General features: G+C 48.9%; 1 protein-coding gene across 1 annotated transcript; it reads right to left on the bottom strand.

Annotated features, from left to right (window-relative positions):
- Positions 1-1,967: 1,967 nt before the first annotated feature.
- On the bottom strand, positions 1,968-11,152 carry LOC146367089 (uncharacterized). The gene is made up of 2 exons (XM_084912606.1): positions 9,400-11,152; positions 1,968-8,880 (listed from the first exon to the last, which is right to left on the bottom strand). The coding sequence occupies exons 1-2, from the start codon at positions 11,150-11,152 to the stop codon at positions 4,844-4,846; spliced, it is 5,790 nt and encodes a 1,929-aa protein (XP_084768732.1). The 3' UTR covers positions 1,968-4,843.
- Between the last annotated feature and the right edge of the window lie 299 nt (positions 11,153-11,451).

Here is an 11,451-nt window from a genome sequence, read left to right as displayed (position 1 = left end):
CGAAACCATCCACAATACACAAGGGCCTGTGATACTGGCTGATGCCATCCACATTACACCAGGACCAGTGGTGTTGGCTGAGGACATTCACATTACACCTGGGCCCGTGGTGCTTGCCAATACCATCCACATTTCACCAGTGCCAGTGTTGTTGGCAGAGGTCATCCACATTACACCACTGCCAGTGCTTCCTGTGAGGCCATCATCACCACACCAGGGCAAGTGTTGTTGGCTGAGGCCATCCACATTACACCAGGGCCTGTGCTACTCGATGATACCATTCACATTTCACCAGGGGGCTTGTGTTGCTGGCTGATGCGATCCACAATACACAAGGTCCTGTGCTAGTGGCTGAGGACAATCACATTAATCCAGGGCCTGTGGTGCTGGCCAATACCATCAACATTTCACCAGGGCCTGTGTTTCTAGCTGATGCCATCCACATTGCACCATTTCCACTGCTCTCTGTGAGGCCATATTCACCACACCAGGGACTGTGGTGCTGGCTGATACCGTCCTCATTTCACCCGGGCCTGCGTTGCTGGCTCATACCATCCACATTTCACCAGGGCCTGTGCTACTGGCTGATGCCATCCACATTGCACCAGTGCCACTGCTCCCTGTGAGGCCATATTCACCACACCGGGGCCTGTGTTCCTGGCTGATACCATCCTCATTTCACCAGGGCCTGCGTTGCTGGCTCATGCCATCCACAATACACAAGGGCCTGTGATACTGGCTGATGCCATCCACATTATACCACTGCCAGTGCTTCCTGTGAGGCCATCATCACCACACTGTGCTACTGGCAGATGCCATCCACATTACACCAGAGCAGTGCCTCCTGTGAGGACATCTTCTCCACACCAGGGCCAGTGCTCCCTGTGAGGCCATCTTCCCCACACCAGGGCCTGTGCTTCTGGCTGATGCCATCCACATTACATCAGGGCCACCACTTCCTGTGAGGCCATCTTCACCACACAAGGGCCAGTACTCCTTTCTGATGCCATCCACATTACACCAGGGCATGTGGTGCTGTCCGAAACCATCCACAATACACAAGGGCCTGTGATACTGGCTGATACCATCCACATTACACCAGGGCCAGTGTTGTTGGCTGAGACCATCCACATTACACCACTGATAGTGCTTCCTTTGAGGCCATCATCACCACACCAAGGTCTGTGCTACTGTCAGATGCCATCCACATTACACCAGAGCCAGTGCCTCCTGTGAGGACATCTTCCCCACACCAGGGCCAGTGCTCCCTGTGAGGCCATCTTCCCCACACCAGGGCTGTACTCCTTTCAAAGTCCATCTACATTTCACCAGAACCTGCGTTGCTGGCTGATGCCATCCACATTACACCAGGGCCTGTGTTGCTGCCTTAGACCAACTACATTTAATCAGAGCCTGTGTTGCTGGCTGATGCCATCCACATTACACCAGGGCATGTGGTGCTGTCCGAAACCATCCACAATACACAAGGGCCTGTGATACTGGCTGATGCCATCCACATTACACCAGGGCAAGTGGTGTTGGCTGAGGACATTCACATTACACCTGGGCCCGTGGTGCTTGCCAATACCATCCACATTTCACCAGTGCCAGTGTTGTTGGCAGAGGTCATCCACATTACACCACTGCCAGTGCTTCCTGTGAGGCCATCATCACCACACCAGGGCAAGTGTTGTTGGCTGAGGCCATCCACATTACACCAGGGCCTGTGCTACTCGATGATACCATTCACATTTCACCAGGGGGCTTGTGTTGCTGGCTGATGCGATCCACAATACACAAGGTCCTGTGCTAGTGGCTGAGGACAATCACATTAATCCAGGGCCTGTGGTGCTGGCCAATACCATCAACATTTCACCAGGGCCTGTGTTTCTAGCTGATGCCATCCACATTGCACCATTTCCACTGCTCTCTGTGAGGCCATTGTTGAAATCTCCCAATTCTTTTAATCTTTGGGCTGAAGGAAGGACAATACTCGGTGTATATATGCTCAATCAACAATCATTTATTTCCATACAATTCAACACAAAGAGCATTAAGACGTCCGGACGGGAGAGATGCTGCCAGAGGGTCAGGCACATGTCTCAAAATGGTGACGACTTTCACAGCCTCTTATAGTTTCTGACGACCCCCACCTAGTCATAAAAGCTACATCTTCACACGTTTTTCTAATTCTTAGCGAGACTGGCTTGACCTTGGTTCCCTGTCCTCCTACAAAGGTGGGGGTATGGAATGTGGTTTATCTCTTCTGCCCTAGACACAGAGTCTCCTTTTCTCTTCATGTTTCAGCAATAAAACATGTCAAGAACACAGTGTGAGACATTCACAGCAGATCAAGGATACAGAGTGATGCACATTTGTCTCATGAACTACTAAGTGAATATGTTCTGTTAACTCAAAATTATAATGAGAACTAGACTACATGCACAGCACACCATCTAAACTAAAGGATAATATATACTACAGCTGTTAACATAATTCAACTACATTTACTATGGTCATAAAATAACATATGTTTTACTCATAATCTTCACAATTCCCCCTTTGATCTCTTTTCTCAAAGAGATCACTTACAACATGCACTCCAGGGTCGCAAGGTCCAGTTCTCCCCCATCCTCAGGCCCATCCTTCAACAGAGGCATCATGACCCCCGGGCCCTCCGGCCCCGAGGCTATGGCCCTGTCAATAAGACGGATTACCAGTGCTCTGAGGCAAGGGATGAAACAACAACCACATGTTGTTAAGACTGCAGTAAAAACAGACAGTGAGACCATGATTGACATAACAAAACCCTTCCATTGCCCAAAAACAGAAGTCATCCATTCCTCCAGCGGGTTCTCAATACCTGAGTGTTCGTGCATATTATGGGCCAGAGTCCGCAGCCCCTCCAGTGCCTTGGTTATCGAGCCATCTGGAGCAGTATTATTGGGAATAAAAGTACAACACATTTGTCCGAACATTGCACAGACCCCCCCTTTTTCAGCCAGAACCATGTCCAGCGCCATCCGGTTCTGCACTGCCATTAAAGAGGTGGGACCTAGTTGCTCTGCCAACCCCTCAATCGCATCACGTGTCAAGTTTGCCAGCCGGAGAATGTTATAATGCACATAATTAATTCTATCCACGTTTTTATTGGGGGTGACGGGGAACAAGGCAGAAATCACTGGGATATTTTCAAAACCGGCTGCTATCTGATCTACTAATTTATATTCATTAGGGACGCCGCGCGGAACACCGATAGAATCTATATACGTGGGTGAATTAGCAGTTAGATCAAACGACCAAGAAGATCCTTTAGACAACACCTGACGCCTGCGTCTAATTGTAAGTCGCGCAATTCCATTCATCACCACGGGTTTAACCTTTTCCCTTATTATCAGTAGAGGCGCTCCTAGTCTGACCATGGCACAAACACCAAACGCATCTTTTGGTATTCGCACATGCAGACTCCCACCTCCACAATAATAGTACAAACCAGCTCGAGCCCAAGTCCCAACGGTCGTGGCGCCCGCACGCGAGGCATCCCCTCTTCCTGGATACGTCACCGTACACCAGTCAGCCGGGATCCTTCCAGCGTCATACTCCTGTTCTCCAGGATCATCTGCCGTAAAATTAAAACAAGTATAATTAGCTCTTCTGGGTGTAAACGGTCCGGGGACGGTATCATTGTCTATGGGAGGAAATAAAGCAGACAATGGAGCACATTTTCCTGAAGATACTGCTCTCCGAGTAAGTCGGAGCATGCAATCAAAACCCCACTGATCCTCTGGATGCAGAGGTGCTGGTTCAGTAAATAGGTGTGGGCGTGCCGTAGCGCATGCCACACAATCAGACACATTTTGCTCTTTCGCGGTTGCAATCAGCCAATCCAACCACAGGTTGCTGTCCACATACCCTGTGGCACGAGACATCAGCTGCCGGGGTTTCCATTTCGTATAGTCCCCTTTTGTTACCTTAGAGTCTGAAGTGGGGGCTCTCACAGGTGCGGTGTTGATGCTGGATACATTTTCGGGTGGATCTTTAAAATTTATCTTTATCACGCCTATTGGGTCTCTCCCTGAAATATCTACGCCTAATACTAAATAAAATACTTTATCGGCTTTCCTGTGCCTCTGAGGTGTAACCCGCCACCCACCAATCGACATTGTAATTGGATTTTGACTGTTACTAAAATCACGCTGAATCGCAAACCCTTCCCATCGGTCTGGTGAGTCCCACCCTGGGGCTGTATAGGCTGTCACCATATCCCACACCGGACACGGGCGATTCCCCAAGATAGTGGGCTGGCCTATAAGACAAGCACCAGTTAGTCGCCGGTCATGACATACCCAAACTTCGTACCCCCGCCAACTAGCCCTATCATCTCCACATTTTATCACAGAACAGAGATCAAAAGTGAAGGCTGTAGTGGATCCTCTAACGTAATCCACCTCTATGCCTCCGTAATGTGACAAACAAGGATCCGATCTCTCACCTACATCGCGCTCAGATCTGGTCACTTCAGGATCCGCTAGAGGAAGAGGTGTTGGATGAGTTCTGGAGCTGGGCAATTCACATAACACAAAAATGGTCGTTAATACACTAATGATGATTATAGTTAACACTCCCATCACTCCCCAGTTTTCCCACAGCTTTATTTTCTCATTTAATTTCCCCACCCCCATTTCAGTAATGCCTACTAGGTTCTAGACTAGGACTTCTATCTAAGGCACTTCTACTTCTATTATTTATTGCCGCTATCTATCTCTTCCAGTCGGGTGATTCTCGACTTCTTTCTTCAACCTCCGGGGTAGACCACCCTTTGGTCGTTGCACAGATCAGGGGATTATTCTGCCCCTTTTTTGCTAAGATCTGTGTTTTTTGTGGGGACCGACGTGTCCCCCTTTTTTCCCAAAAGCCTCTCGGACCGCCTGGGCTCCTCTGCTGCCGCACACTGGCTCCAGTGATACCAAGTGTCACCTTTCCCCTTCAGCTGGACCGCATGAGAGGTTCGAGTTGTCACCTCGAAAGGTCCCGTCCACCTCGGCTCGTCCCACTTCCGCTTATACACCTTCAGCCACACCCACTTCGCCTCTGGCGTGGTCACCTCCTTTCCGGTCGGGTCTCCCACCTGCGCAGTAAAACTAGAGACAAGAGCTTTTAGTGCTTTGAATTGTTTCAAATGTTCAGACACATTTACCTCCTCTCTTAATTCTCTTACGCCTGCTGCAGGGCCTGGAAACTGTCTTCCTGTCAGCAGTTCATATGGAGTGAACCCGGTGCGCTGATTAATGGCGCACCTTACACTCATTAGGGCTATAGGAAGAGCGTCAACCCAATTCATGTTTGTCTGTGCACAGATTTTTGCCAATTTGTTTTTAAGATTTTGGTTCATTCTCTCCACTTTTCCCTGAGATTGTGGATGGTAAACTGTACCATATCTATGTTGCAACCCCAACATACATTCCACCTCAGCGAGATCTCGATTTTTAAAATGAGTGCCATTATCCGATCTTACCTTTTCTGGAAATCCATGCCAGGGGACATAATAATTCACCAGACATTTGATCACCGTCTTACTGTCCTCTCTGCGTGTTGGCCACGCCTCTGGCCAGCCGGTCAGAGCATCCACACACACCAACAAATATCTAAACCCTCGAATGGCAATTATCATGTCAGTGTAATCAATCACAATTTCCTGGCCTGGTCTCTCTGGCAAAGGAAACTTACCCATTTCTGGTTTCACGGTGGGCTTTGGATTGTATTGCCCACAAATCAGGCATGTTTTCACGTGTTCCTTTACCATATTTTTCATGTAGGGATGCCACCAATGACACAGGTCCCTCTCCATTTGGGCCACTCCTACATGTCCTAGCCCGTGAGCTTCTTTAATTTTCTCCTTGGCCATTCCTGCCGTGAGTACTGGCCTCCCGTCGGGTCCTCTCCACAATCCTCCTGATTGTACGGCCCCTCTTTCCTGCCATGCCGCCTTTTCCTCAGGCGAGGCTCCTTCTTGCGCCTTTTCGATGTCCTCTCGCTGTTGGGCTGGCAGGTCTCCCCATTCCATACCCATACTTACCATTTGTTTTCCTTCCTGATAGCCTGCCGCCCGTTTTGCTTCCTCGTCTGCTGCTCTGTTCCCTTTTGCCACCCAAGTGTTAGATTCGTCATGCCCTTTACACTTTATGATGGCCACCTCCAGAGGTTCCTTCAGAGTGTCCTCCAGCTGTCTCATCTCCTCCTCGTGTTTGATTGGTTTATTTGAGGCTGTTCTAAATCCAGCCCTCCTCCATTGCCCCAGTTCCACATGTGCTGCTCCAAACACATATGCTGAGTCTGTATATATGTTAACTCTTTTTCCTTTCCCTAATCTCAGAGCTTCTATCACTGCAATAAGCTCTGCTCTCTGCGCTGATTGAGGCCCTTCCAATGTTCCTGATTTCTCCACATGCAGCTGGTTTCCGACTCCTTTTATCACTGCATACCCTGTTTTCAATCCTTCACTCGGATCCCTAAAACAACATCCGTCTGTGAAATAATCGTCTGCCTCATTCACTGGTTCTGCTCTCAGATCTGACCTTACTTTCTCCTCAACCTCTACTATTCGTGCACAGTCATGAGGTGTCCCCCCTCCCATCTGGTCTGCCATGTTGATCCCTTCATGTGTGAAGGTCAAGTTTGGAGACTCCAGAATTTTAGTCAGTCTCTGTTGTCTCAGTGGGGTCATTGTAAATGCCTGTGAGTTCACATAGGCCACCACACTGTGTGTTGTTAGCACTTTCAGTGGGTGCCCTCTTACCACGTGAGCCACTTTCTGAATTATTTTTGCTACCCCTGCTGCATGTTGTGTGCACGTGGGGTGTCTTTTTTCCATATTGTCCAGGCCAACGCTGATATACATCAGCACTCGTCTCCTTCCCCCTTTTTTCTGAAACAAAACACCATTAACCACTCCATTTGTTTCAGAAACATCAACAAAGAAATCAGCGTTGTAATCGGGGATTGCCAAATCTGCTGCACGAGACAGGGCCTGTTTCAGTTCAATGAACCGCATTTCAGCCTCAGTAGTCCAGTTCAAATTAGCTGTGAGGTCTCTCATGCAGTGTTCTTTCACCAAATCCCGCAGAGGTTTGGTTTTGCCCACATAGTCAGGAATGTAGTGTCTACTGTAACCTGTAAGTCCGAGAAATGACAACATTTCTTTAACAGTACGTGGCTGGGGGTGCGACATAATTGTTTCCCTCTGGGATGCCAACATGCCCACCGTCTGCATTGCCACCACACGACCTAAAAATGTAACTTCAGTTCTAACAAGTTGAAGTTTGTCTCTACTTACTTTGAAGCCTGTTTTTGCCAGCTGACGAAGCACAGTCATCGTTGCTTGAAAGCAAGCGTCAGCTGTTTTAGCAGCAATCAGCAAATCGTCCACATACTGGATCAGTGTGCATCCTTCCGGTAATACACAGGGAGAAAGAGCATTTTTAAGTACCTGATTGAAAATCCCAGGTGAAAGGGCAAAGCCCTGAGGCAACCGAGTGTAACGCAGCTGCCGACCCCTGTAAGTAAATGAAAAAATATCTCTCAAAGATGGATGCAGAGGGAGACAAAAGAAAGCATTTGCCAAATCTATGCATGTGAACCACCGCTGATCTGGAGATAAATTAGTCAACGCTGTGTAGGGATTTGGTACAGGTACTGTTGGTGTCTTAAGGACAGCGTTTATTGCCCTAAGGTCATGTGCCATGCGATACTTGCCCGTGCCTGATTTTTCAACTGGGAGGATTGGAGTATTCCATGCGGAGGAAGACGACTCCAGCACACCCACTCGCAGAAGCCCTGAAATTGTTTCTGCAATCCCACTTTCTGCCTCCGGACTGTGTCTGTATTGTGAACGCCAAATTGGAGTGTCATCTTTTAACTCAAACGTGATGGGGGAGCAAAATGTTAAACCCACATCAGTGGGACCTTTAGACCACAAAGTGTCAGGGAGTTCTGTTAGGCCTTTAACGGCTTCCTCGTGATCTGATTTCTCCCTGCCATGTGTTCGCTTCAGATGCTTATGTTCTAAAACACTCTGATCAGTAGCCGTCACAGAAATTCGATACGTTTTACAACTGGGTGAATATGAGACATCAGTGAGTTGCGTTTGCTGCCAATCTGTGGCCCTTATGGCTGCTTTCACCATTGGGCCTAAATCTTTTGCTTGTTGACCCTCATGTATTGCCAATGACACGTGGGGAACCGCTTCATCTCCCATCCTATACCAACTCATTTGATCTCCAGAGAGCGCCACAAACACTGCCACTCCAGCTGAACCAACATAAATGTCCTGAGAGTTAAACTCCCAAGCTTTCTCATCTAAACATTCATTAAACAGATCCTCAAACCATTCAGCATGCTCGCGATCGTAAAACAAGGTCACGTGGTAGGGGTCACGCGGGGGTGAATAAACAGACATGGACATTATCCAGGGACGCCAGAGTTGGTACTGTGCCAGAATTCCATCTGATGTGGTCAGTCGCGCCCAGTAAATCTGTGCGGTGCGTTCACAATCCTCCGATAACAGCCACTGTCCCCTCATTCCTGATTGCAAACAGGACAGCCGTGTGCCATCTTTCAAAGTCACTGTCAGTCCATCAGCTCCACACATGATAGTAGCTCCCAGCTTAATGAGCAGGTCCCTGCCCAATAAATTAACTGGAACTTGTGATGAAACCATGTATGAATGTGCTAAGGACTGACGTCCTAATTCAGTCTTTAAAGGGGCGGTTACTGGCAGGGTCATAGGTACCCCAGAGAAGCCGATCACACTGATTCTGGTGTCTGACAGTGGAATATCTTCAGGAGCAGTACGAATGGTGGAGTATGTTGCTCCTGTGTCCACTAAAAAGGGCAGGTTACGTCCTTGAACCCTCAGTGGCACCAGGGGGTCTGCCCCTCCCCCTATGCCCAGGCCTCTCTGTGGGGTGTGTCAGTATTGTTCCTGCTGCCAGTATTCCACTGGATACTGCCCTGGAGGAGCCATCGGTGAGTTTGGGGCCGACCAACGCCCGCGCCTCCTTATGTCCGGACGTAACATATTGTACTGTTGAGGCGGGTCAGGGCACTCTCGAGCCCAATGTCCAGTCTGACCACAGTTGAAGCATGCAGTCCCTGGCACATATGGACCTCCTCTCAGCGCACCCCTTTGTCTGCCCATGCCGCCGCCTCCTCCCCGTTGACCACCACGTAAACCCCAATTTCCTCTACCGACCCCACGGCCTCCCCAATTTGTTCCCTGGGCGGGTCCCTGTGTGTCGACTGGCAATACATTAGGACCCACGTCTGCCCCCATTTGCTGGTAACCTTGAGCTACCATTACTTTTGCTATTTTTTCCTCCTTTTTTCTATCATTTGCCTTACCCCTTATTTCACCCAGCTGTAATTTCAACAATTGCTCTTTCATGTTATCTGTATCCTCACTTTTAGCCATAACCTCATCATGAGCTTTCTGCAGGCGATGCACCAGATGTTTCTCCCACACGTGAGACTCCGCCCCCTCCATGTCGGGGTTATCTAACATGGCCACTCTGACCTGCTCGGGCACACCTTTTAACACAGCTTCTCTAAACCACAATTGTTGCATCCCTTCTCTACCAGGATGCTGGCCAGTGCTAAGGGCCCACGTAGCCTTAGCCTGCTCTATGTACTCCCTTGGAGTTTGATCCGGCTTCCACAACAGCTTCAGAATCTTTGCAGCATTTGGAGTGGGATACTTTTCACGTAATGCAGTTGATATTTCATTCACAACACAACAAAATGGGGTGCTATCAACCATCAATGCTGTGCCTGCTATCTTCTCTATGTCATCCAGAGCTGTGCCTTTGACACATCTGGCAACCACAGCTCTGAAGTCTCCCAGAGCCAATTGAACACCTGTTGTTGCTCTATCAAATTCTCTCAACCACCCCGCACCTCCATCTGTAATAGGAGGTAATAATTCAGTTAATGCATTAACATCTCCCACTCCATATGGCTTGTATTTCATGTGGCCCCCAGCGGCCACCACTAGGGGGAACTCCCCAGGCAGAGAGAGACTGTCCCTCTCCTCTTGACTCCGGCGCACCATAGGGTGTGGTACGTTTCCGGGTTTGGGCTTGACCATTTTGCCTCTTCCTGCCTTTTCTCTAGCTACTCTATTTTGAAAGGCCCCTCCTAGCTCCGGCCCTGCTTCACGTCTCTGCTTGCCACAACCACCCACTTGTGCATTGTCATCAAGGGTGCCAGATAACCATCCCTCGTATGCGTCCCCATAAGGGCCGCACACCTCACCTTTCCCAACCTGTGGTGCAACAACTACTCCACTCCCTAATTCATCATCAGAAATTTGATATCGTTGCTCTAAAGTTGATATAACCGTTTCAACCAGCCGCACAGCCCTATCTTCTTCACTCTCTTCCTGTTGTTGGGGTGACTCTTTCATGGGCGGTGCCTGTGCTCCGCCGCAGGCTTCCTCCTCACCGACAAAAGTAGAATTTTTCTTTACTATTCCACTCTTTGGTGTTGGCGTTGGCCATTTGGGCTCTTTAGACATTTCACAATCTACATAGCCTCCTGTAACTTCTAACACTTGGCCATCCCCACCAGAGAGACAGCCCTGCTCTACCCTCAGCACAGGATAGAGGGGGGCGGGGGCCTGATAGGGAGGGGGAAAGCTAGTGAGCGATGACTTTACCGGGGAAACCGGCAGCATCAGCTTCTCCGGCTCCTCCCTTCGCTCCCTCATCCAATGTTCCACCCCCTGACATGTCACCGCCCACCTTGTCACGCGGGCTCTCTCCTCCTGCACTTCCTGCAACTGTTTTCTGAGCCTCCGCCTTACCCAAATTGAGGCCTCCTCTAACTGTTTACTAATCTCCTGCTCGTTCTCCTGGAGCTTCCGTGCTATTCCCAGAAGCACTTTTGCCAACGAGCCTCTTGATTCTCCTCTCACTCCTTCATTATCGCACAACTCCTTGACTTTTGTTGCCACAGCTGCAACCTCTGATTTTTTCTCGGGCGCGCTACCAGGTCGCATGACCTTCAGCGCCCGCACCAACTCCTCTCTCTGCTTCTCAAAAGTTTTCCACTCACCCTGCATTTCTCCTTTTTCTATGTCAGATTTAAGACCCGACATATTCACACCACCACACCTTCTACACTCTTCCCTTTTTTTTTTTTTTTTTTTTTTTTTAATTACACCACAGAGTATTACACCCAATTATGCCCGTCTATCTCTATGCGGCTCCAAATTCCCTCTTTATTTAATTTCACACTCGTCAGGGGACAGGCACACAACAATTTCAACCACTGAAACGAGGAATTCAACCTTTTTATATTTCAACTATGATAGAACTCAACCTTTAGATGAAAAAGCATTCTCTTGTTCTATTCCAGAATAAATGTGAACCCGTGATTACACGGCTGTTCCAGTGT

Source organism: Perissodus microlepis, chromosome 18, assembly GCF_051167445.1.
Source record: "Perissodus microlepis isolate ML-2025 ecotype Zambia chromosome 18, ASM5116744v1, whole genome shotgun sequence".
Lineage (NCBI taxonomy): Eukaryota > Metazoa > Chordata > Actinopteri > Cichliformes > Cichlidae > Perissodus > Perissodus microlepis.
Note: the sequence above shows the minus strand (reverse complement) of the source record. Positions and strands in the feature narration are given on the sequence as shown.